This window comes from Terrapene carolina, unplaced genomic scaffold (genome assembly GCF_002925995.2).
Source record: "Terrapene carolina triunguis isolate 2854851 unplaced genomic scaffold, T_m_triunguis-2.0 Scaffold614, whole genome shotgun sequence".
In the NCBI taxonomy this organism is placed as follows: domain Eukaryota; kingdom Metazoa; phylum Chordata; order Testudines; family Emydidae; genus Terrapene; species Terrapene triunguis.
The window spans coordinates 81272-107510 of NW_020664965.1; the positions used below are offsets into that span (position 1 = coordinate 81272).

At 54.1% G+C, this 26239-nt stretch overlaps 1 protein-coding gene across 1 annotated transcript in view; it reads left to right on the forward strand.

Annotated features, from left to right (window-relative positions):
* The window catches only part of CCDC155 (coiled-coil domain containing 155), a 27271-nt gene extending 1032 nt beyond the window's left edge, over nt 1-26239 (forward strand). Inside the window, exons 2-20 of the mRNA XM_026659260.1 lie at nt 145-147; nt 1699-1794; nt 2451-2631; nt 3595-3663; nt 4810-4875; nt 5441-5650; nt 6641-6758; nt 7605-7655; nt 9211-9288; nt 10009-10065; nt 10695-10754; nt 12371-12435; nt 16027-16114; nt 17227-17355; nt 18181-18293; nt 19689-19842; nt 23561-23625; nt 24724-24813; nt 25917-26239. Coding sequence (XP_026515045.1) covers nt 145-147; nt 1699-1794; nt 2451-2631; nt 3595-3663; nt 4810-4875; nt 5441-5650; nt 6641-6758; nt 7605-7655; nt 9211-9288; nt 10009-10065; nt 10695-10754; nt 12371-12435; nt 16027-16114; nt 17227-17355; nt 18181-18293; nt 19689-19842; nt 23561-23625; nt 24724-24813; nt 25917-26127 — 1904 coding nt within the window. The 3' untranslated portion in view covers nt 26128-26239. The remainder of the gene's footprint in view (nt 1-144; nt 148-1698; nt 1795-2450; nt 2632-3594; nt 3664-4809; nt 4876-5440; nt 5651-6640; nt 6759-7604; nt 7656-9210; nt 9289-10008; nt 10066-10694; nt 10755-12370; nt 12436-16026; nt 16115-17226; nt 17356-18180; nt 18294-19688; nt 19843-23560; nt 23626-24723; nt 24814-25916) is intronic.

A 26239-nucleotide genomic window follows, 5' to 3' on the forward strand; every position in this document is an offset into this window, starting at 1 on the left:
AAAAAAAAAAAAAAAAGCCGCGATCGGCGGCGGCAGTTCGGCGGCAGGTCCTTCGCTCCTAGAGGGAGTGACGGACCTGCCGCCCCCAAATTGCCGCAGGTGCCGCCCCTCTCCCTTGGCCGCTCCAAGCACCTGCTTGTTAAGCTGGTGCCTGGAGCCAGCCCTGGGTGCATGGGGGAGCAGCCTGGGTTTTATTTGAATTGAGGTAAGTCACAGAGGTGGATGAATCATCCTGTCCCACATAGCTGCCTCCCACCACGCTGCTCAGTAGGGCTTGCTTTAGTATGGAGTATGGACGCTGACTTGGTTATTCCAAGTTGTCAGGGTAAGAGATCAAAGAATGCTTGGGTACCGTGGTGGTTGCTGCATGACAGATAGATGGGGTGTGGGGGAGTGTATGGAGATGGAAAGATAAATACCTACATATTTACTGTGGTTACGTGTATCAGCCTTTGTGAACTCAATTCTCCTCTGACTCACGTCCTGTGATTTGACCTGTCAGGCCAAGTTCTGCCCTCAGTTACGTCAACATAAATCCCGAATAACTCAATTTAAGTCCGAGGAATTAGTCCAGATGTGGGCTGCTATAAGCAGAATTTGGTCTGTTGATATCCCTGGGCATAAGCATGGGATTTTTGCGGTGAGTGTCTGAATCATGGCATCTTAAAAGTTAGTGCAGGGGAAAAACCTATAGTATTAGATTCCTGGGAGACCCTTCCCCACCTTTCTGCCCCCTCAGACAGGTCAGGATTGTTCCTTATAGTGTAATCACAAAGGCGAGTTGTCCACTATCCCACAGCACAGTAATGGGATCATAGGACAGTCCAGAACGGGGGTGAGTTTGCTTACGGGTAATTAGGTCTGGAACCAGACATGCAGTTCTCCGGAAACATTCACTCCATGTGCAGCAGCTCACGGTGTTTTAGAAACCATTAGGGAAGGGATTGATAGTAAGACAGAAAATATCATAGTGCCACTATATAAATCCATGGCACACCCAGAACTCGAATATTGTGTCCAGTTCTGGATACCGCATCTCAAAAGAGATGCATTAGAATTGGAACATATGCAGAGAAGGCCAACAAAAATGATATGGAATATGGACCAGCTTGCATAGGAGGAGTCATTAAAAAGACTAGGACTGTTCAGCTTGGAAAAGAGATGACTAAGGGGGGGATATGATAGAGGTCTATAATATCAAGAATGGTGTGGAGAAAGTGAAGGGAAGTGTTATTTCCCCCTTCACATGACACAAAAACCAGCGGTCACGCAATGAAATTAATAGGCAGCAGGTTTAAAACAAACAGAAGGAAGTACTTCTTCATATGATGCACAGTCAGCTGGTGGAACTCATTGCCAGGGGATGTTGTGAAGGCCAAAAGTATAACTGGGTTCAAAAAAGAATTAGATAAGTTCATAGAGGGTAAGTCCATCAATGGCTACTAGCCAAGATAGTCAGGGATACAACCCCGTGCTCTGGGTGTCCCTGAACCTCTGACTGCCAGAAGCTGGAACTGGCGGACAGGGGATGGATCGTTGGATGATTGCCCTGCTCTGTCCATTCCCTTTGAAGCGTCTAGCACTGGTCACTGTCAAAGACAGGTTACTGAGCTAGATGGCCCATTGGGCTGACCCAGCTTGGCCGTTCTTATGTTCTTAGCCTGTAAGTGTTACATCTCTTCTCCTCTTCCTTACTAGAGTCATGGGAGAGCGCTGCCGTCAGCAGCAAGAGCCGATGCTCTGAGGAGCACGTACTGACCTGCACGTTTGAAGCCTGTGACCTGGAACAAACAGGTAGAAAGCTTTCTAGTGTCAGCCGGAAATGCACAGCCCCTGCAGAGTCCCAGCCACTTCAGTGCTGCCAGGAAATCAACCTGTGCGTTAGATTCGAAGGCTCCTTTCAGAGTGGAATCAGCCAGTGAGCGTTCAGATGGCAAATCCCAGCCCCTGCACCTACCTCCCATTCTCAAGACCTTTGAAAAAACCTCCTTGCGTCCTAGTGTCCTGTACCTGGGATCTTCCACTCTCCTAGGAGTTAACAAGGCTGAGTTGAAAGCAGGCTGCATGGTCAACTTCCTGGAGGGGTGGGGGGGCTATACTGCTATGAAGCAGAAGGGGCATAGATTACCATGTAGCTGCAGCAGAGATGGCCCCACCTGTTAATTAGAGGTTGCATTGACCTCAGTGGGTCACTTTGAAAACAAAGTCACTTTATTTAGGTGCCTTGATGTGGATTTAGGACAATACACAAATCCATTGTCAACTACACAGGGATTCCAGCAACTCAAACACCTAAATCCCTTCCAGGGTCTGGGCCTCCCTCCCATTGATTCCACTGATCTCCAAACTCCCAGGCCATCTCTGTAGTCACAAGACGAACCTTCCATCTCTAGCAATGTTCCCGGTTTGCTAGGGGGTGAGTATTGGTGTGTCTGAATTTCTGATTGCAGGACAGGTGTCTGTTTTCCATATTATCGAGTACTTACAGTCTGTGACAGGGCAAAGCTGTGAGGAAGGGAGACTGCAGTTGCTTTACAAAATGCTGGACCCAGAAGAGAGGGGCGTCACTGTGGATTTATCGACCTTCCATGCTGTCATGAAGAACTGGATTGCAGATTGTCGGCAGGATGGGTGAGTAGATAATTTAGGAACAGCTGTGGCTTAGGTGTTACAACCCCACAGCAAGAGAGGGTAAGATTTTCATCCACAGAAAGGGAAACTGAGGCACAGACAGGTGAAAGGCCAGATGTTCAAAGGTACTTTAAAAAAAATGGAAACGAATGGGTGTTTGGCACCTAAGGCCTTGTGAATATCCTGCTATGCACCGATCTGCATCTGCCAAGTGGCTTGGCCTGCCAGGGTTACCCAGGAACTCAGTGGAACCCAGGAGTCCTGACTCCCATTCCCTCCTGCTCTAACTTCCTAGACAACACAACACCACAGAGCAGCAAATAGAACCCAGGAATCCTGCTCTGCCCTCCTAGTCTATATTCTCTCCAAGAGTTGGGGCCCAGGAGTCCTGACTCCTACGCCCCTGCGGGGACTTGATATACATCTCCCAGAGTTGTTCTAGGAGTCTCTTTCTCTTATCAGAGAACCACACTGCTGTAAGAATCCACGCCCTGTGCCGTCCAGCTGTGTATCTATGTGATATGTGCCTCTTAGTCTTTAACAAAAAAAAAAAAGGCTTCCAGAATCAGCTCTCGTTATCAATATTAATATTTATTACCTCTGTTCCCTTCCAACTAAACAGCCACATGAAATGCATAATATAACCCTTCTCTGGGCTTTCTATCAGAGCTTTATGGACAACCCCTAAGGCTCACCTGTTGCGTGCATAGCTTTTCTGACTTAAATCATTAAAGAGACCTGATCGTTTCTTACCCCCGACTAATTAAGCGACCGTCCTGCCTTAATTACAGCGTGGTACAACACCCCCCACTAAACTTGAAGAACTATTTTCATCCTTGTGTTTATTAAGATGCGGGGAGTGAATAGGGAAAATATTCACCCGATACGCACAGAGCACGAGATTCATTTAGTACGAATGGTGATAAAGTGGGAATTATGACTATTAATTTATGTTTCTTCCAGGGGATTAGACAGCACGAAGGAGCGAGATAAGTTTGTGGACAATATGTGCCTGTGGCCATCTGGTAAGTTGTGCTGAAAGGGATAATAAAAAAAGGACAGTGTATTTAATTCTAAATATAGACGGTTCGGTAATGCAGCCTGCTGTGCTACTGATTGGCCTGACTGAGGCGTCTGTCCTTGCCCTTTCTGCTGGGGACACAGGAAACCACCCAGGTTTTGAAAGACGCTCATAATTAATCCTTGCATAGCCCCTCTGTCGCTGTAGCATCTGAGCACCTCCTGAGGGTTTATAAATAGAATAATCAACAGTGGTCTCTCTCTTCCTGCCTGGTCTGTAGGAGAAAGAGCTTGATTAGCTTGTAGGGCAGAAGGGTTGTGTCTGATTGGGTTTGTCTGCGTATGTGAAGGCGTGTGGTTCAAGGGTCTTCTGGGACCCAATTCTGGGCTTCTGCAAAGCAGCCAGAAAGCTGGCCGAGCTGGCTACCTGGGAGTTCTTAGGGCAATCTTCAGATGATGGGACTGAACCCAGGAGTCTGGACTCCAACGGGAGTTAGGCGCCTAAATGCCTTTGAGGATCTGGTCCTAAGTGCCTTCCTCTGCCCTCACTTCTTTGGTGGGTGTGGTATATGAGCCTACATTATACTTTGTATGAGGATAGACTGAGTAGGCCTGCCACGCCAGGTCTTTCCCCCCAGCCTCTGGCACAGGAAAGCGGGGATGTGGCCAGAGTATCTCTGCATTCCAGTTATCCCAGCCACAGTCACAACCTCTAAGGGTTACCAGCAGCCATGGGTAAGTTAAAACAACCTCTGGGCTGCTCTACCTTATGCTGAAGACTCAAGTGCTCTCTGGATAGCTCCAGAATTGGGGAAACACAGACAGCATTCAGCCACCTTTGCACCCCCTACCCCCAGCGCAGCTTAGAAGCTGGGACATCCTCCCGTGGCACATCTCCAGTGAGCCCAGGAGGGGCCAGTGGCCTTTCACAGACAAGAGAAAGACTCTTAAAGGTCAGTTATAACGTATTCCTCAGTTTAATACCCCTCCTAGCCGGTGAGTGGGAGCCAGTGAGCAGGTGTTCCTGGGCATAATTCGATATTGATCTTCAGGTTGCCATTTGCTTTTCCTACTCCTGGCAGCCGCGAGCGTCACAACCAGAAACCCATTGTAAGGCTGTGGTCCTGACATTGCTCTCTGGTTTTCCTCTTCAGGGAGGAGGAGGCCTGTCTCTAGTGGTGCTCAGTTAGAGGGATATGGCGGGGATGTCAGCAGTGTAAACTCGTAAGTATTAACTTCTTATAGTCAGCCAGATCAGGACGGCTGAGATGTAATTGACCCATGCTGTAGGATATTAGAGGCTCATACCTGTGTAAGTTTCCAGAAAAGGATTAGATGCTACTGTATGCGAACAGCAGCCACAGGGACCATTCACATGCTTCAGGGAGTCAGGAAGGGATAACTCTCCTAAGTGTGCCATGTTCAGTAATGAGATGCATTCACAATCACGCCCTTCTCCCAACCAGCCAGCACCGGCCACTGTTAGAAACCGTACGCTGGCTTAGCTTGATCGCTAGCGTGATCTGGATTGATCACTCTCTGGCGGGTCTTACCAGGTGCTGCCGATCCAGGTCTCCTTTGCCAGCCTGTAGGCAATGCCATCTGATCGCCACCCAGTCAGGTGTGATATGGGGTGGGGGTGTTCCAGTCCATTTCCTAGCGGGGCTAAGACAAAAATCTCAGGCTCAGTGACTGAACGCCCCCCCCGATCAGTGCTGGGCCTGTGGTGTGGAGACTGGGGTGGAGTGGGTGATGCTGTTTGGCGTGACGGTAGTGCAAGTGAGGCGAGATCTCCCTACCGACTGCCCCCTTGCCTTCATTCATGCCGGTCTCCAAGGGAAGAGGCTGCCGCCTTGATGAGCAGCATTGAAGACCTGGAGTATGGCAACAAAAAGTTGGCTGTGCAGAATGCCAAGTTGCAGAGGACCATCGAGGCAGCTGAGGAACTCAACTCCCGCCTCACCGAAGAGCTCTCCCAGCTGCAAGGCAGACTGAGAAGGTGAGTGGGATGGGAGGCAGCCGGGGGGCTGCAGGGTGCAGGCTGAGGGGCACTGCCCCCCTCTCTGGTTTAGCGCTGACTTTGATGCCCCAGCACAGCTCTAGGGGCAGTGTGCTTCAGGGAGCTGTGTGTGACACTCAGTAGGGGATGCTCTCCTCAGGCAGGCAGTGCTGGCCCCAGTGTGGTGCTGAAGGGAGCGGGGCAGGGGCTGAACAGGGGGCGCACTCCCCGGCACTCACTGCTGGCCCCACTGCTCCAGTGTGTTGTTTGGAGGTGATAGGGTGAGGTCTACATTAAACATGCTGATTGCTCACAGTCTCTGAGGTCCTGAGGCATGCTCACTGCAGGATAGGGCTTGCTCTTCCAGGTGTTGCTGGCTACATCCCAACCTGGCTAATTCCATTCCGCCTCCCTAAATTCCCCTGCCTGAGGTGCGGACCGGGTACAGGATTCACCTTGCCTTCCCGTGCCCAGCTGCTGTGCAGCCTCGGTGCGTGCTGAGACACGGCCTCCACGTCCCATTCCTGGCTGGCTGTATTTAAATGGCAGGTGAAGCACTCGGTCTGGGGTTATTATTATTTGTTCGTTATTTCACGAGGCTTCAGCAATCTCCCCCTTCTGGGCGCTGGATATTTTAAACCGAGTAGCCGCTGTGTGTTTATGGAGGGGAATTTAGCAGCTGTATTCATTGCTCGGATTGGAAGCTCTTTGGGGCAGGGACCGTCTTGTTGCTCGGTTTGTACAGCACCTAGCACACTGGGGCCCTGGTCAACCACTGGGCCTCTAGGTACTACCAAAATACAAAGAGTAATAACGAATACATCCATCATTTACCTGAACCATTGCAACTCCTAAGGCTTCCAAGGAAACTCAGATATCTTATTCAGTGACACTTGGCCCTGTACTGCAGTTATTTTAGGCTACTTTGACTGTTGCTAATTAAGAGGTTTGAATTACTGGCCTCTCCTAACCGGCTGCTCTCCTTGGTAGCACGCAACAGGCCCTGGAACAGGCTAAATCAGTGGCTAGCGAACTAGAAGACCTGAAGGCTATTGCAAAAAGTCTGGAAGAGGAGAAGGGCAAACTTTACTCACAGGCCCGACAGCTGGTAGGTGCTTGTGAGTCTTTGTTTCAGCAACATTTCCCTGGCTGGGGGTTCAGGCAGCTAGCCTGATTTCACTGGGGAAGCAGTATTTCCTAGTGGCTAGAGCAGTGGGGCTAAGACTCCTGGGTTCTATCACTGCCTTGGGGGTGGGGGAGAATCAGGTTAGAACAGGGAGGGCTGGGAGCCAGGGCTTCTGGGTTCACTACCTGAAACTGCTGCTGATTTATCATGTGGCTTTGCACAAGTCACGCACTCTCTCTGCAGCTGTTTGCCCAGTTGTGAGACTATGTTTATGTAACCACCCAAGAAAATCTCAACTTCCTTGCCTTCTCTTTGCTGAGAGCCTCAGAAAGTGACCATGTGAAACTGACACACCCCTGATTTACACCAACTGATAACCCAGCAGTGCAGTGCGGAGGAAAATCCGCAGGGGGGAGCATGTGGGAGAGCAAAACCTTTTCCCGGCGACTGCCCATAGTGTGCCCGCTTTGTGGGATAAAAAGAAGATTTCAGCCCGTCAATCTGGCGCTTTTTGCCAGCACTGAGTACACTTCAGTTTTTGTTGTCTTTCTTTAAACCCATGGGCATTTCAAAGTTCCCATCTGCTGCAGCCATGAGTGGTTTCTTGGCGTGGCACAGCTGTCGTGGGGCACTCGGCTCTTGATGCAAATTAACCACCCGGATTGCAGGGGGATGTAAAAATAAATGTGTGTTGATAACAAGTAACACCCGCAGCCCAGTTACTGCAATTTATTGAACCGAGACGTGGCCATTCCTTTAATAATGGCATAGGCAAACTCTGCGGGATACAGCTTAGGTCCATGTTTGTTTTGTTTTTTAAACTTATAGGAGAAGGAACAGCTGTGCCTCTCTCTACAAGTGGACTGTCTTCAAGAGGAGGTGAGGAGGGCTCTGGAGAGTAACAAAAGTTTGGAACCGTCTTTGTGAAGTCAACCATGTCTGTACGTTAATGCCAAATCACCAAGAACCACGCAGGGGGCAGTGTGGGTGATTCAGTGGGAGGCGGTCTCCCCTCTGAGTCAGTAGTGAATTGGGAGAGAGCACAGAGGAGGTCTGGAAAATCTGCCTTGCAATGAAATACAATCTCCTTAGCTCATCACAGAGAAGGTGAAAAGGGGACTAAAAGGTCTGTGAGTCCCTAGAGAGCTCCTTAAGGTAGCAGCCAAAGGTGGAGTAGCATCCAGGGGTTGGATGCTGAGGCTAGATCAGGGGTGGGCAAACTTTTTTGGCCCGAGGGCCACATTGGGGTTGCAAAACTGTATGGAGGGGCCGAGTAGGGAAGGCTGTGCCTTCCCAAACAGCCTGGCCCTGCCCCCTATCCGACTCCTCCCACTTCCCGCCCCCTGACTGCCCCCCTCAGAACCCCCAACCCATCCAACCCCCACTTCTCCTTGTCCCCTAACCACCCCCTCCCGGGACCCCCCGCCCCTAACTGCCCCCGGGGTCCCACCCCCTATCCAACCCTCCCTGCTCCCAGTCCCCTGACTGCTCTGACCCCTATCCACACCCCCGCCCCTTGACAGGCCCCCAGAACATCCGCCCCATCCAACCGCCCCCTGCTCCCTGTCCCCTGACTGCCCTCCGGAACCCCCCACCCCTTATTCAACCCCCCGGCCCCCTTACCATGCCACTCAGAGCAGCATGTCTGGCAGCTGCACTGCCTGGCCGGAGCCTGCCACACTGCTTGGTAGGAGTGCACAACCCTGCCGCCCAGAGTGCTGCCTGCGCGGCGGCTTGTCTGCGGGAAAGGGGGGACAGCCGGGGAGGGGCCGGGGGCTAGCCTCCCCGGCCGGGAGCTCAAGGGCCGGGCAGGACGGTCCCGCGGGCTGGATGTGGCCCGCGGGCCGTAGTTTGCCCACCTCTGGCCTAGATACATTCAGGCTGGAAACAAGGCGTGCAATGTTAGGAGCGAGGATTATTAGACATGTCACTTTGGAACAATTTACCAAGGGATAGGACAGAGTCTTTAGGACTTGGAGTCGTTAAACCAAGACAGGACGTCTTTCTGAAAGAGACATTTTACCTCAACCACTAGATATGGGGCGGGCGGTGGGAAATTCTGGGTAAAATACTCAGTGTTCTGCCGGAGGTCAAGCTATATTATCCGAATAGTCCCTTCTGGCTTCAACATCAATTATTCCAGTGTCCCAGCGTTGTGCTGGGGGCAGGGGGCTCCGAGGGGACACTCTCCAGCAGCAGTGCTGACTCCAGGGCCCCAGTGCAGCAGCAGGAGCAGTTTCGGCTGGATGTGGAATTCATTTTCGCTTCCTGTGCTAAGCTGCTTGCACCTTTCAACTGCTTGTGCGTCCCACCCCAGCAGCGGCTGCATTTCATTGGCGAAGGGGCCAGAGGAGCAGCTAGAGAGCTCCCTTCTCATGTCTCTTTGCTATGGTTTGCTAATTAACCCTAAGCTTGACCTGCGGCTGCTTTACAGAACAGGAAGCTGCTCACAGAGAGAGACAGAGTGAAGCAGAAGGTTGCGGGGCTGGTTGCTGAGAAGGCAGATCTGAAGGTACTAACAACCATTGCAAACATGCATGTCACCTAAATCAGTTGCTAGGCTCTAAGTACCTCCTCCTGAACAGCGCTGAGAACCCACAGCTTCTGTTGGCTTCCTTGAGCAGCTTGCAAGCAAGCGTGTGAAGCCCAGCAAAGACTTTTGCATCCGTACAAGTCCTCCTAGCTGTTAAGCAGAGTGGTCAGAAATTTTCCGATCGAAAATGCTGATATGACAAAATCTAAACGTTTTGCGACATCGTCTCGCTTTCAACAGGAAATTATCAAAAGGTTCCATTTTGACTATTCTATTCTAAATTATTTTCATATAAAACATTTTTTGGAATGTTCGTTTTGTGAAAAATGATGAGATTTCTACTTTTCATTTTAAAATGTTTGAATTTCCCAACATTTTGGCCTGTATCGTGTAGTGGCTTAGAGCATCTGAGTGGACATCAGGACACCTGGGTTCTATTCTTAACTCTGCCATTGACTTGTTGTGTTATCTTGGGGGAACACTTCTCTTTCCCCACCCTATGCCTCAGTTTCCCCTGCTGCAAAATGGGATTAATGCCATAGTGCACGGGATTGGACATGGGGAATTCCAGTCCTACATTTCTATGATCCTATACCACCCCACTTTCCCACTGGGGTTTGAAAATTTACCAGTGAATGTCAGGTATTTTGAGATCTTTGATGACGGGCTAAGGGTGAAGTATATATTTCCTTTCTCTAGACCCAGCTCTGTGAATATGAAACTCTCCTCTCCTGCAAAGACACTGCCCTTACTGAGGTGAGCAATCGGTATGTGACTGCGAACAGGGTGGGTGGTGTTGTTTCTAGTACTGAATTTTCCTTTCTGTCCATCCTCCTGTTTGTTTGTTTCGCTGGACTGGCCCTCAGCAAACCCGGGTTCTGTTCCCGGCTCAACTGTTGGCCTGCTAGGTGACCTTGGATCAGTCACTTGGCCGCTCTGTGACTCAGTTTCTCCACCTGTACAGTGGGTGTAATGACACTAACCTCCTTTGTAAAGCGCTTTGAGATCTAGCGAGAAAAGTCGTTGGTAAGAGCAGGTGTTATTGTCACTGATGTGTGTTGTGTACAGCTGCCTTTAAACTTCCAGCCAGCAGAAGTTATGGGTCTCGATGCAGGTGACGTTCTCTGGCCTGTGTCATGCGGGAGGTCTGGTTACATGAATACAATGGTCCCTCTGGCTTTAAAACCTATGCAAATCGTGGTTCTGGGTGTGCTGTCAGTGCTCGTCACAACCAGCGGGTGTCGCTGCACCCTCACAATTAAGATCAAAGCTAGACCTGTGTCTAATAAGCAGCCACGCGGGGATAATCTGTCAGAGCCCCCTTTGAAGCAACAGAAGTCACCATGACAGAGGGGGCAAAGCTGTTTTTTTGGGGCTTTTTACAGAAAACAAACCGTGCCGAAGAACTGACAGCGATGCTGGCGGAGTACAGGACAGTGGTGCAGGTAATGAATGGTCCTGTCCATCTGCTCCGTTGGCCTCTTCACCTGATTCACCAAAGAGCTTGGATCGTCCCTGCCCAGCCCTGTGTGCTCTCTCTGTATCCTCCTCCTGGAGCAGTGAACCATGGAGGAGACAGGTGTCCTAGGCCAAATGGCCCCCAAAAGTATTCACGCCATTGTGCCAGGCACCGGTGAGACCTCTGTGTCCAGTGCTGGTCACCCGAGTTCAACAAACGGTGATAAACTGGCCAGGGATGAGTTTAAACTGGAAATTAGAAGCCGGTTTCTAACCATGAGAGCAGGGAGTTTCCACAACAGCCTCCCCGGAGGAGTGGTGGGGGCAAACATTAGTCTGATCGTGGAGCTTGATAAGTTTATGGTACCACGGAGTGGCCTGCAGGGACTAGGTTCAATGACCGAGGACTCCCAGGAGATCCCTAAGTTCGGCTGGGCCTGAATCTCAGGGACTCTGCTCCTGCACCAGGGGCACGGGGGTGAGTGTTGGAGGAGCAGGTTAAGGTGTCTTTAAGCCAGAGGTAGGCAAACTACAGCCCGCGGGCCACATCCGGCCTGCGGGACCGTCCTTCCCGGCCCTTGAACTCCCGGCCGGGGAGGCTAGCCCCAGGCCCCTCCCCCGCAGATACGCCGCTGTGCGGGCAGCGCTCTGGGCGGCGGGGTTGCGCACTCCTGCTGAGCGGCGCGGCAGCGTGTCTGGCTCTGGCCAGGCGGCACGGCTGCCAGACATGCTGCTCTGAGTGGCATGGTAAGGGGGCCGGGGCTGGGGAGTTGGATAAGGGGCAGGGGGTTCCGGGGGGCGGTCAGGGGATGGGGGACGGGGGGGTTGGATAAGCGTGGGAGTCCCGGGGGGCCTGTCAGGGGGCGGGGGTGTGGATAGGGTTCAGAGCAGTCAGGGGACTGGGAGCAGGAGGGGTTGGATAGGGGGTGGGGTCCTGGGGGCAGTTAGGGGCAGGGAGTCCCGGGAGGGGGTGGTTAGGGGACAAGGAGCAGGGGGTGTTGGATGGGTTGGGGGTTCTGGGGGGGGGTGGGAAGTGGGAGGAGTTGGATAGGGGGCAGGGGCCAGGCTGTTTGGGGAGGCACAGCCTTCCCTACCTGGCCCTCCATACAGTTTTGCAACCCCAATGTGGCCCTTGGGCCAAAAAAGTTTGCCTACCCCTGCTTTAAGCCATCTTTGCACTCCTTGTATTCCAGAGCTGTGGAATAGGGGGCCCTGGCGTAGGTTAGAGTGACCTCAGGGCTGCTCTAACTTAAAGCCTGCTTCCTATGGTCCCCTCTGGCCACGCCTCCAATCTGGCTCCTGTGCGGCTTGGGTAGCTGAGAACAGCCACAATGCCGTGTGCTCCGGCCATGCCCCCCACCGGCCCCCTATGCCAGGGGCTATGGGGAGAGCCGTTATATTCCTTGCACAATGGGGAGTTTCTAGAGGGCCATTTCTGCCCCACTTTAAGGACCCTTTACTGTGCCAGGGCCACCTAGAGGTGTGCAAGTGTAACCGAGAACTAGGCCCGCTGGCTGTAGCAATGCCTGATGAGCTGGGTGGTTTGGGAGAACACGGCTTATGTGGCAGAGGAAACTCCAGAGGATCTGTCCTTCCTCCACAGGAGCTGAGACTGGAAACAAGCCAGCTGCAGGAGCAGCTGTGCCAAACCACCGAAGACCTGGCCATGTAAGTCCTTCTGAGCAGCCCCTCCTTGGTACCCAGCGCCGTTCACTGTCTGTACACCAGCCAGGCTGGCACGAAGGGCAGGGAGAATGTGTCAGAGACCGGGGTGTGGGCGGTTTGAGCAGGAGTCCGTAGCCAGGCATAGGCACCCCAGGTCAGAGCAGGAGTCAGAGGCCAGGTGCCCGAGCCAAGGGTCAGAGCCGAAGTCAGGAATTGGAGCTGAGGTCAGAGCCGAGGTGAAGTAGGAGCAGGGCTGGGTCCAAGGCTGGGGACAAGCAGGAGCTATCACAGCCACCAAACGGCTGCTGCTGGGCTGAGCTGGTCTGCTGACCCCTCCTAGCCATCAGGCAGCCTGCTACAGGTCCTGATCCTGACAGGACACCCCCCAGGGCACAGCCACCTGAGTAGCAGCCCCAAGCGGGCTGGAGGAAGGGGGTGCAAAGGAGTGTAGCTGAGAGAGCCTTATTCCCTGGTTATTATTCTGTGCCACAGCTGAGTCCCATGGGGCCACCGGAGGATGGACATTACGGAGAGCAGCCCGTAGGGGGCGCCCTGCAATCCCTGAAGAAGTAAGGCAGGAGCGGCGCTGTGGGAGCTCTACCGCACGCACCGTACAGTCTGATGCGTGCAGCTTCCCGCTCAGAGTGTTGGGGGTTGCTTCTGGGCTCTAGTGCATACCCGGCGGCATGCCACTGGCTCCCCCGAAGGGTGCCTGGTGAACGCTGTCCGTCCTGCATGGGAATTGCAAGGCCAGCGCTCTGTCCCGTCCCCTCCGGCAGCCAGCTGCTAGCAGGGACGGTCCTGGAATAACCTGCTCAGAAGGGAACCTCAGGCAGATGAAATCATGGTTTATTCCCTGAGCCATAAACTATCCCATCTAATCTGTCCCTGTGTCTGTCTAATGAGGGCAGACACACACACACACCCTGAGGCCTAGGTTAGCTCACTCCAGAGCCAATGGATGGAAGCTGAAGCTGACAAATTCAGACTAGAAGTGAGATGCCGATTTTCAACAGAGTGTAATTAACCAGTGGAACAACTCACCTCGGGACGGGCGGGTCTCTCCATCAGTCTTTTAATCAAGACAGAGTGTCTCTTCATAAAAGCTCTGCCCTGGCTCAGCCAGGAGCGAGGGGCTCGTTTCAGGAATCCCTTCTCGTGTGCTCTGAGTGATGGTGAGACGAAACGGGAATCCTGCGTCCAGTTCTGATGTCGTCGTTTTAAAAAAGATGTTGCAAAATTGGAGAGGGTGCAGAGAAGAACTGCAGAAATGATGCAAGAGCTGGGCAAAACAGTGCCTGGCGGTGAGAGACGCAAGGAGCTCAATCTGTTTAGTGTCTCCAAAAAGAAGGGCAAGAGGTGGTTTGATTACAGTGTCTGGGGAGAAAATCCTGGGTATTAAAGGGCTCTTTAATCTCATGGAGAAAGGCAGAATGAGAACCAGTGACTGGCACTTAGACGGACAGACCTAGATTAGATAGGTGGCAAAACTCCCGGGGTGTGTGTGTGCACATTGTGTGACCGGGGCCTTGCCCTGTCATGCTGCGTACCAGGCTCCCTTTATAAAGGGCGAATCAGCGATCAGTAGATCTAATAAACATGTAGCGGACGGGAGCAGCGCGGGTTAGAGACGGTTCTAAGCCCCTCAGCGCAAGGTGTTATGGACCGTGCTAAGGCACCTCCTGAGCTGTGGGGCTCTAACGACGGGTTACCCATTCGTTAAAACCTCTGCACACCCTTTATATCTGGAACCGTAATGTAATGCATGAACTGCTCGCCTTACCGCGATATGGGATGGCTGTAACAATTTGCCAGGGAGAGGTCAGGGCACTTGTCATTCTTTGGCAGGGGTGTCAGAAAGGTGGGAGGAGGAGCAGAGAGCATGGGAAGGGGAGCTCGGGCTGCTCTCACAGGGCAGGGATGCTGGCCCCAAAAAAACCAGCTAGGGTTGCCAACTTTCCAGGATTGTCCTGGAGTCTCCAGGAATTAAAGGTTAATCTTTAATTGAAGATTATGTCATGCAATGAAACCTCCAGGAATACGTCCAAGCAAACTCGGCAGCCCTGTCTCCAGCGAGTGCCTAGGGACAGCTCTGAAACCCGCGTTTCACATCTAGCCCATCCCCTGCCCCTTAGGGTGGGGCAGGATTGTTCCCTGTAGCCTCTTCCCCAGAGCTAGACTGAAATTCAGCTCCCCGCCTTGCTAAAGCCCAGGGCAGATGTGTAATGTGAGCTCCCTGCTCTGCCTGCTGGGACCTCTGCGCTGACCTCACCGCTTCCCAGCTCAGACCCCAGTGCCTGACGTAAAACTGGGTTGCATGGCTGGGGACAGGACAAATTTCACCGGAGGCTGGAAGCTAGGCTGCACCTGCTTGGAAAGGGCCCTGATCCACGAGCTACCGGGTGCATGCAGAAACACTCCTCCCAGCCCTACTCTCTGGTGATCTTTATCCAGCGATTGTCGGGCTCCGGGGCCTGTCTCTCATAACTCGGCATGAACACTGCAGGCGCACCACGCTGTGCAGAGGTGAGGTGTGCGGTTTGAGCAAAGTCTCTTCCTGCCTCATGCTCAGGAGGAAGCTGTGGGGCTTGGACGCCACAGGAAGAAATGTTGGGGGCAGGGAGACAGTTCAGTTTGCTTAGCAACTCTCCCGCACTGGGGATGGGAGATCCAGACGACCCCAGAGAATCAGGTTTCTGAGCTCTTCTCTGGCCCTGCCCATGTTGCATTGATGATAATAAAGGCTCAGAGTTATGAAGGACTGTGGGTAAGGCACTGAACTCAGGAGAACTGGCTTAGTTCCCAGCTCTGCCACAATTACCCTCATCTCTCTCTCTGCTTTGGTTTCCCCATCGGAGGATGATAATCCTTCTCTTGGCTGTTTAGACACAGGTACAGCACCTGGTCCCATAGGGCATTGGTGCTGCTGCCACGCTCCTAGCAATTGGCTGGGTGTTTTCCCCCTGGGTCACCCAGGGCCCATTTTTGATGATGCAAACTGCTCTCAGATCACAACAGTCAGGGATGGAAAAGTCACCGGGGCACAGGGGAGTCGGGCCTGGGTTATCATTGTAATGTTTGTACAGCGTCCCAGGCACCATATAATGGAGCTAAATCCATAGCAAAAAGAGCTCGGTGGCCCAGGAGGCAGATCTGCCAGAGGCCGTATAGTCCCAGCTCTGCCACTGCTGACCTAAGGCAACCAACGCCCTCTTTCTGTGCCAGCCCCACGGTGCTCGGTGCTGTACAAACATTGAACATAAAGACCCTCCCTGCCCTGCAATTTTGAATTCAGAGCTGATTGCTGGAAATTTCATTGGCCTTAACTGTAATTAAACCATCCAGACTTCAAATGGTAAAGATTAAAAATTAAATAGCCAAAGCTCTGGCCCACCTGAGTCTGGCCATGAGCTGACCTCTAACTACTGGGGAGTAGACTGTGGAACTCATAGCCACATGGTTCTGCTGGGGCCAAGCATTTAGTACAATTCAAAGAGGGGTTGGATATTTATGTGACTAGCAGGGATATCCCAGAGGTTAGACGACTGAATGCTGAGGCTGGAAGAGGAAAGAGAACTGACTGTCTTTATACAGGCTGCCGAAGGAGCTGCCCCACGAGCGTAAACCCCACGTTCAGCTTCCGGCACAGCCGCTCTGCGTGGAGATAGAAGAAATCCAGCAGGTAGGGGGAAGGGCAGCCTGGCTCTCTCATTGTTCTGGCAAGCCCAATTAACCTTGTGCTTTGATCCTGGCGGAGTTCAAAAGTCAAGCCAGGCTAGGCCTGCCCAGTAGCTGTCCTGGAGGCCTCAAAGGAACAGCTAAGGGTAGTAGCGTTGGTGATGCACTAGGGGGCACTGGCCCGCAGCATGCAGTAGGGGGTGCTGTGTCCTCAGACTCCATGCTGGCCCCCAGTTCCCCAGCAAACTCAGAACAGTGAGGGGAATTAACCACTTGAAACGGCTCTGGTGGATTCCCCGTCCCAGGCCTTCTTTAAATCAAGATGGGCTGTTTTTCTAAAAGATCTGCTGTAGTTGAAACAGGAATTAATTCGGGGCAGTCTTATGGCCTGGGATATACAGGAGGTTAGACCAGAGGAGCAAGGGGTCCCTTTTGGCCCTAGAATCTATGAATCAAGGCAGCGCGCTTGCTTACTACTACTACAGAAAGACCAGGGAAACATCTCGCCCAAAGCAGCTTTTCACATCCCTTCTGTGTGCAAAGCTCGACTGTACCCGTCACTGCACTTGGGCTTGTCACTCGGACCCGGACAGCTCCACATCCCTCGGGGAAGCCGCCACCACTTCCTTCCAGAGACAGGGCGAGAGAACGCCACAGTATCGCTGCAGCGTCAGCAGTCCCGGAGCATCTGCAGGGCGGGGCTGATATATCAGACCACAGACGAATTGCATTAGAAACGTCCCCAAATAGCTCTGACCTGGGAGGAAACGTCCCGGGGCTCAGTATTAGAACAATAAGGAATAACCGTGCGGGGTGCTCTCATCTACGGATCTCAAAGTGCAAATCAGTGTCCTCATCTGCAGGATGCCCAGGGGGTAAACTGAGGCAGGGGGCTGTTTAGTCCCTGTTTTTCATTGGCAGCCAGTTATTTCGGGTGCCTCGGCTAATTTGAAACACCGAGCACCTGGGTTTTAGAAGCCACATGGGCTTAGCGGAACGGGGCTCTGCCGATGTTCTCCAGCTGAGGGTTTGACCCTCAGTCCGCCCAAGGACAGTTCACAGGAGGATAAATCACTGTTGTATGTGCACTTCCGCCCCGCCCCATTCTCCACGCAGGGACGAAAGGCCGAGGCCCGTCTGCCCAGCCCGCTGTGTGGGATGTGGCCAGGCTCAGGAGCGCCTGCGTCGGCACAGCTGCTTGTCGGGATGAGTCCCGTGGATGTCAGGGCGGTGGCAGCGGAGCAGGTGAGGGTGGGAACCGTGGGAGGAGAGGGAAGCAATATTCCAGCTCTCTCACCAGCTGGAGCCCTGCCCCTTTACTTGACCCCGAGAGCCGCCATGATGGGCTGACGGCAGGCCAGATGCTGGGCTAAATACTCAGATTAGTCAAAGCTCGCAGAGCCGAACACAGGACTGGGCACGAGCTGGAAGGGAGGCCTTCAGCAAAAGCCCAGCTAAGGCCGCAGGATGTCCTGGTGCTTCGGTAGGGGGTGCTCTCCCTTATTTGTGCTGACTCCAATGCTTCTCGGTGCTGCAGGGGGCGCTCTCCCCTCAGTGCTGGCGCCAGGGGGCTTGTGCTGCAGGGAGCGGGGCGGGGGCTCGGTAGGAGGCACGCTCCGTTTGCAGGGGGCATTAAAAACTCTTGAGGTCTCCATTTCTTGCAGCGAGTAGAGTGTAGAGGTTAGGACGGGGTGGGGGGGCCTGAGAGTCAGGAGTTGCGAGGCCTAGTCCCTGCCGTGGAAGGGAATGTGGTCCAGGGAAGTGGGAGATAGCGTCGGAATATTTTATTCCCAACTCCAGGGGCCAGCGAGGGCTAGTGGTTACAGCGGGGGAGGGGGAACTCGTGTCAGGACTCCTGGGTTCTATTCCTGCCTCTGCCCCTCATTCACCGCGTGAGCATGGTGAGTCTCTGCTCTTGTCTGTGGCTTAAAAGGGAGCCAGCTGCACTCACATGGGAACTGCAGAGCTTAGCTGGCCCGGGGACGCGCTTTGGGAGCCTTGGACAACAGCCCCCAGATGTTTGCCTTACCCAGCTGTTGGCCGCACTAACTCAGGGACCTGTTTCCCCAGGATGTGGGCGCGGCCGATTGCACCCCAGCATGGCTGGCTCAGCCGAGCCCCACCGGGGAAGCCAAAGCGCTGGCTGAGCAGCAGCAGCGACTGACGACAGAGATGCCAGAAAGGTACGAAGAGGGGATCAGGGACGTGGGAGCTGCCTTCGACCCGTCCCATGCTGCCAGCTCTTCCCCCAGCTCCATCGGGCATGTCTGCACTGCCATAAGACGCCCACGGAACAGCCACCCTGGCCCAGGGCAGCTGTCTGGGGCTCACCCTGCAGGGTTAGAAAACTGCAGTGTAGACGTTGGGGCTGGAGCCCAGGCTCTGGGCCCCTCCTCCTTTGCAGGGTCTCAGATCCCCAAATTTATAACCCCGCAGCCCGAGCCAGCTGACCCGGGCTAGTCGTGGGTCTTTTATTGCAGTGCGGGTCCGGTAACTGACAGAATTGGCAGCTACTTCAGGGAAACGCTCCTCCCTTTGGCCTAGGGGAAGTGCCCTGTGCTGGTAACACAGGTTCTGGTCCTGCATCATCATCTCCTGATCCATGTTAATACCTGCGCCAGTCACACGCTTAATTACTAGCGAGGCCTGCAGTGTATGCAGATTGACCGATGCGCTAATTAGCTCATCCAACAATTGGCAGGAAGTGTGACAGCAAACTTGGCCGCTGTCTTCATGGAGCATGTAGTGCTTTGGGTCAGGACGCCCGTCTCACAACGTCAAGGTGCAGAGACCGCGGTGCCAGCCTGGGCGCTGGCGTGACTAGGTGCGGCTCCATGGAAGCCACCCAGAACCAGCCTGTCTCTCATCCTTGCTTGGCTTTAGCCGTGTTTGCAGCAGAGTCGGTGGGGGCGCCTTTTTCACTCCTTTAACACCGCCTGCGGAGAACGGAGCACCAGCTTTTTCGTCATCGCCCCTCGTGCTGATCTGGGTGCTGGCAGATAACCTTACTTGTTTTGTGCTTAACCCTTAACCCAGGATGGGGGGATGGGTATGTACACACCCACAGACCAATGACGCCTGGGGCCTGATCCTTAATTGGGATTGTTAAGTGTGTCTGCAACATAAACAATTAATAAATAACAACATTCCCCACTGCCAGCCAAGCTATCTGCCGAACTCCCAGCAGATCCGGAGCAGCGGGGCGTTTGCAAGGAGCAGCTGTGATCTCTTGGGAAACCTGTGGAATCTGGTTGTTCTTGATGGGCGTAAAACCAGACTTTAAATTATTTCCCTGGCAGACGGATCCGTTAGTGAGACGCAGCGTGGGGAGTGGATAGGGCACTCGGTTGGGAGTCAGGAGACCTGCATGCTAGTCCCATCTCTGCTGCAAACCTGGGCAAGTCCCTTCCTTGCCCCGTGCCTCAGTTTCCCCTCCCACCTTTTGTCTTGTCTTTTTAGCACGTAAGCTCTTTGGGAGAGTGACCCTCTCCCTTTATGTATGTATTTGTACAGTGCCTAGCGCCGATCTCTGTTAGGGCATTGCTGCGACGATAAACAACCCCTCTCTTCCCATCTAGCACAGAGGAGAGGGGAGACTGGAGCTGCCCAGCCAAGGAAGAGCTGTGTGCGCATGGCGCAGAGGAGCAGCTTAAACTCGCCAGGGGGACCAGTGAAGAGCACAGCTGCTTATCCTGCGTGGAGACCCATGTGCTTCCTTGGCCGGAAGGGAAGGTACAGACCTTAGCTAACGTGGGCTAGCTAAATCCAATCACCTTTGCTAGCACAGACCCAGGGGAATGCCTTTAGCCTGATTTCAGCCGGATGAGTTACAGCCTTGGCAGGCGTCCGCTCCCAGTCAGGCCCTCTAGCTGCTCCAGTGCTATAAATAATAATGGCGCTGTCAGACTCAGGCGCGAGTGTCTCCATGCTCCGGCCAGATCCTGCGACGCTGTCAGCTACACCAGCTGCAGAACCAGCCTTATTTGTACAGGCAGCAGCCCAGCCAGCACGTGGAACCGCAGAGAAGCTCAGATTTACTCTCCTCCCCATGGCCGGCAAAGGCCTATAAGATTTCATCCCCCAACTCCAATCCGTGCTCGGTTACAAAGTGGCGCCGGCAGTAGGGAAACTGATGGTGATGAACGCCCGTGAACACCCGGCCAGGGGGCATTAGCCACTAATCGCCCCATGGAGAGCACCAGCCATTTGAATAATAGGGTTCTGGAGGTCATTTGCATTCTTGGAGCTGGTTGCTCTCCCTCCTTCTTCGAAAGAAATATTAAACACACGACTGGGCAAGGGGTGTGGGTGTAACACTTGTAGGGTTACGGTAGCACCCAGCTGTAATCAGGGCCTCATTGACTGGGTGCGGTACATGCACACAGCAAGAGACAGCCCTGGCCCTGAAGAGCTTAGAATCGAAATAGCCCAGGCCGAGAAAGGAAGGGATTATCCCCATTTTACAGATAGGGAAAGTGAGTCCCAGAGAGACCAATTCAAGAAGGATGTTGATAAAGCGGAGAGCGACTCGATCACAGTCTATAGGTACCCGCACGGGGAACATAAATTTGCTAATCGAGGGCTCTTCAATCCGGCAGACGACTCTAACATGATCCAAAGGCTGGACGGTGAAACTAGACAAATTCAGACTGGAAACAAGGCGCCAACTTTCCCCGGCGCCAGTAGGTGCTCACGCCGCCCCGGCCCCGCCCCCATTCCAACCCCTTCCCCAAAGTCCCCGCCCCAACACCGCCCCCTCCCTGCCCCTATTGGACCCCTTCCTCAAATCCCCATCCCCGCCTCTTCCCCGAGCGCGCCACGTTCCCCCTCCTCCCCCCTCCCTCCCAGCCGTGCGAAACAGCTGTTTCGCGGTGCAAGGGCTGGGAGCTAGGGGGGAAAAAGCGGGCAGGCGGCACGCTCAGGGGAGGAGGCGGAGGTGGAGGTAACCTGGGCGGGGGGGCGGGGAGCTGCCAGTGGGTGCAGAGCACCCACCAATTTTTCCCCGTGGGTGCTCCGGCGCCTATGCCTTTGAGCATCTAGGCCATAGCCTTAAGGATGCCAGCAGCAGCAGGAGTTGCTTCTACAATAGGCCTTCCCTGGCCCGGAGGAGCTGCAGCTGTGCTAGCACCAGCAGAGACGAGTAGAAAGAGCCGAGCTCACCATTGCCTTGCCCCTTGTGCAGTCATTTACACTAGTGCACAACGCTTCCTGTGGCTGCAGGTGAATTGTGCAACAAGCGGAGACAAGGGGGTGGGGGCGGCGGTTAGATCAGGCCATTCTGAACTTTACCCTTTATTTCCTTTATAACCGTGCCCCCCTCCTCCCCCACTTAAAGACAAATGAACATCTCTCTCTTAATGGGCTAATCTCCTCCATTGTGCTCGCTAATTACCCCTTTCCTGCTAAGAGGTTCTTATCAGCACACGGGGGCCCTGGATGGGAAGAGGTTCCTTTTAAAGAAAATTGTTTTCTGCTAGGGAAAAGGGAATAAAAAACCCACATGGCCCTTAACAATATTTATGTGTCTGCCTCACGATTTCCCGTAAGGGACCTGTTTATGTGAACAGCCCCCACCATGAGGCAGGCCACTGCTGCTGCGGTCTTGTCGTAGCAGTGGGGAATGGACTGCAGCAAAAATCCTACTTCCCCATAAGAGCGAACTCCCCCGTTACTGACTGACCACGCCCCGGGTCTCACTTTTACAATCCATTTCCTTAAGGGTCCATTGCTTCTCCAGCTGGGCACCCCCAAGCAGTCTGACTGGAGCAGGACTCCTGGGTTCGCTATTGGTCTTAGACTCTATCTACACCACACAGCCTATGCCCACCATAGATACAACCTGCACGGACAGAAGGAGGCGTTCTACTGGAGTAGGAGCACCATCTGTCCAACTGTAGCACTCCTACGTGTGCATCACTGTGTCTACACTGGGGGTGTGGTTTTGTCACACCCCCGACCCACACAGCTGTGCCAGTGTAAGTGCAGACCGGGCCGTGCAGTGTGCTTTTAGGTGCAAGCCATTTTTGTGCTTATGGCACTGTCCATAAAATGGGCACAAGGCTGCCAGACCTCCCAGAGAGACAGGACTTGTGCTCGGAGATCGGCAGCAGAACAAGCCTTTTAGATGAGCAGGTGATGCAGTATAGATCCCTCCGCTTTTTACCCGGCTCGCTAGAGCAGGGGTGGGCAAACTTTTTGGCTTGAGGGCCACATGGGGGTTCCGAAACTGTATGGAGGGCCGGGTAGGGAAGGCTGTGCCTCCCCAAACAGCCTGGCCCCCGCCCCCTGACTGCCCCCCTCAGAACCACCCCACCCATCCAACCCCCTCTGCTACTTGTCCCCTCCCGGGAACCCCCACCCCTGATTGCCCCCTCCCGGGACCCCACCCCCTATCCAACCCCCCTGCTCCCTGTCCCCTGACTGCCCCCGGGACCCCACCCCCTATCCAACCCCCTGCTCCCTGTCCCCTTACCATGTTGCTCAGAGCAGCTGGACTGGTAGCCGTGCCGCCCAGCCGGAGCCAGCCACGCCGCCACACTGCCCGGCAGGAGATCCCAGCTCTGCTGCCCAGAGTGCTGACCGCACAGCGAGCTGAGGCTGCGGGGGAGGGGCCGGGGGCTAGCCTCTCCGGCTGGGAGCTCAAGGGCCAGGCAGGATGGTCCCGCGAGCCGGATGTGGCCCGTGGGCCATAGTTTGCCCACTTCTGCACTACAGTCCTCAGCCAATTGAAATGCCAACTTTGCCTACCACATGCCAGCTTTCATGCCCGCTTTAGGAACGTAGGAGAATTGCCAGGCTGGATCAGACCAGTGACCGACCGAGCCAGCACCCTACAGTTACGGGATATCCTACCCCACGTTTAAACGCAGTCTCTGAACCATGAGGGTTTACATCCCCCCTAAACCAGCCAAGGCAGATGGTCCCGTGGTTTGGGCCCTCACTTAGGCATTTGGCAACATGGGTTTGAATCCCTGCTCTACCCCTCTTTGCATGTGCCTCAGCTGTAAATGGGGGATAACAGTCTTTCCCTCCCTCCTAGGGGGTTGTGAGGCTAAATCCGTTAGCAAGGTGCTCAGCTAAAACTCCTGGTTAGTTTTTTTTAATGATCTTATTATCCAAGATATTCTTATCTGTCTAAATGTTCAACCCCTTTGGAAAACCTGCCCAGCTTCCACTAGATCACGGAGCAAATTAAGCGCTAGGTGAAAGAATACTGATTTCAAGCAGTGTGCCTCCTGGCAACCCTCTGGAGCCAGCAGAGAAGAGAGACCCCAGCTCCCTGCTGGGATAATCTGACCAGCACCCTACTGTAAAACCCATCCTGCTGCCAGGGCAGTTCTGTATCACAGCACAGCCTGAGGTATGGCCGCTAAGCTCTGCTGAGCAGGGTGGGGACAGCTCTGGAACAATAGCCCGTTCACTCCTCATTGTGTCGGATTGTTTCTCACAGGCAGCAAAGCCTATCTGTCTGGAGGCCGGGCCCGCAGACACTCCATTGTCCAGTGCAGCAGAGAGGTAAGCCTGCGGGTGACCAAAAGCTGCTGAAGCAGCTAGCTGGCATTTTAACCGTGGTGGAGAGCCGTCACAGGGGTCCGGTTACACCCCTGAGAGATGGAACAGTCTTGCAGCTGGCACACGGAGCTCTGCTGACTTCCCGGTAGCTAAGATCATTTCCACCAGCTCAGAGCCACAGAAGGGACATCCAGAGGTCATCTACTCCACCCCGCACACTGAGGACAGACCCAGTAAACCTAGACCGTCCCTGAGAGGTGTTTGTCCAAGCTGGTCGTAAAAGGGGTTTCCACAGCCTCCCTTGTTCGCCCGTTCCCTTGCTGAGCTAGTCTTAAAGCTAGAAATCTTTTCCTAATATCCAACCCAAACGGCACTCACTGCAAACAAAGCCGGTTCCCTCTTGTCTTACCCTCGGTGGACATGGAGAACCGATCGCTGTCCTTAGAACAACCTCATCCATATTGGAAGACTTATTCCCCCCTCAGCCTTCTCTAAACTAAACTGCCCAGTTCTTTTAGCCTTTCCCCAGAGGTCACGTTTTCTAAGCCTCTGATCACGTCTGGTGCTCTCCTGCTCTCACCGACTCCAGCAAAAGCCCGATCGCACCCTTAGAAATGGGGGCGTTTGCCATTCCCCCATGGGCCAGAGCACAGTGTGCAGCCTGTGTCTAGAACGATTTTAGTTGCCCTGCCGGGCTGGATCTCACCGAGCTCTTCTCACTATTCCTAACGGCTCTGTGACTTGCTCAGCTTCTGTGCAGGTGAGTGGCCCTGCCTGGGTATCTCCCTGCTGCAATTAAAGACCCGTGGCAGGGCTGTGGCTGGCCTGGGTCAGCGGACTTGGGCTCACAGGGTTCGGGGCTATAAAACCAGAGTGTATTTAGCCTCTGAGACCCCACGAGGGGTCTGAACCTTTTATAGCCCCGCGGCCTGAGCCAGCTGACCCAGAGCCACAGGTTTTTTATCGCCGTGTAGACGTACCGTGTGTCTGGAGCACGTAGCCTCAAGCTGTCCCTCCCCACAGTGCCCAGCCAACGGCCTTGTTCAATATCCCTCATCACGACGATGCACCGAGATGCAAAGCTTGGCTTCTCTGTTCCAGGAGCTCTGCGGGAGGCCTGCAGCAAGGAGCACTCGTCCCCGTCAAACAGAAGCAGCTGCAGGACTGCTGGTTCGAAACCGTAGCCCCATGGTGAGTAGCCCCCTGCAGAGTTCGGTCTAATCCCGGTCCTCCACCCCACCCCCGTGCCTACACAGTGCCACTCTCCCACCGAAGAGCTCTGTCCGGCCAGCGCCGGGGGTGTCCCAGAGCATGCGTGGGGGAGTCTAGGATGGTTTTCCTGCTGTATCACACACAGCACCGGGATGTATAAACCGCAGGAATCCCAGGAGCAGCAAGGTGATTATGTTCCTTGTGTATTTGTCCCTGCTGGAATCCTGTGCCCAGTTCCGGTGTCTAACTCAAGGATGTCGATAAATTGGAGAGGGTTAAGAGAAGAGCCCCCGGAACGGTTAGAGGATTGGAAAACACGGCTCCAGGAGCCACGTCTGTTTAGCTCCCAGAGATGGTTAAGGGGGGACTTGATCACACTCTGTCAGTACCGACATCACGGGCTCTTCAGTCTAGCAGACAAAGGTCTATAACACGATCCAGCGGCTGGGGTCAGTTCTCCATCACTGGCCACATGTAACTCAAGCCTGGCTGTTTCGCTCACAGGCCTGGTCTGTTTCAGACAGCAATTAAGGCAGGGTGGTCCTTCGGGCAGCCGGACACAGGAGCTCAGAGTGGATCACCGGGCCGTGCTGACCTTGCAATGTAGGAATCCAGACGCAAAGGGAAATGGACAAGGCTCCGGGCTCGCCCGGGAGAAAGTGGCACCAGGTTGCCTAACGGAGCGAATTTCACTCGGTTTAGCTGGCTGCAAACCGCAGGGTGGACGCTCTCCTTTCACGTCAGCTTAAACCGCTTCCTGAAGGATTTAAGCTAAAGTGAAATAAGCCTGGTCTAAAGTGAAATAAAAATATCCGCCAGGGTTAACGGAGAACTCTGAACCGTGTGTGCAGAGGGGCGTTTGCCAACACTGGTGTTAATTCCTCTCTGCTACAGCCCCCGTGCATGGATCAGACTTGGGGGGATGGGACATCTTCGACCCCCACTTTATCTTGGTGTGAGCTTTCTTCCTGAGGGATTGATGGGGGGACGGGGACGCGGGGGGCACCTCTGGTGCATTCTGGATGAGAGGGAGAAAGCCGCAGCATCTCTCCTTTGTAAAAGCAGCATGTTTCTTTGTGCAGGCTTCGCTTGGGCCAGATTTTCCTTCTGCATCGGCCACAGCCCCACCTCCTCCCCAGCCGCCTGCTGCTGGCCCTGCTTGCGACACTCCTCTTGCTGCCAGCGCTGTGCTATGTGGTGCTGCCATGCAGGCAGCAGCCCGGCTGGACCATGCCCACAGGGCTGGCGTGGCCACACCTCCAGCTGCGGTACCTGAGGCCCCCACCTTTGTGACCCCTTCCCACGCAGACAGGAGAAAGCAGCTCTTTGGGGGCCAGGGAAGGTCCATTTTAAGCTGCTGGCCGTCCTCGCTGGGAGCAGCTCTGACTTGAAGGCAAATAAAGAG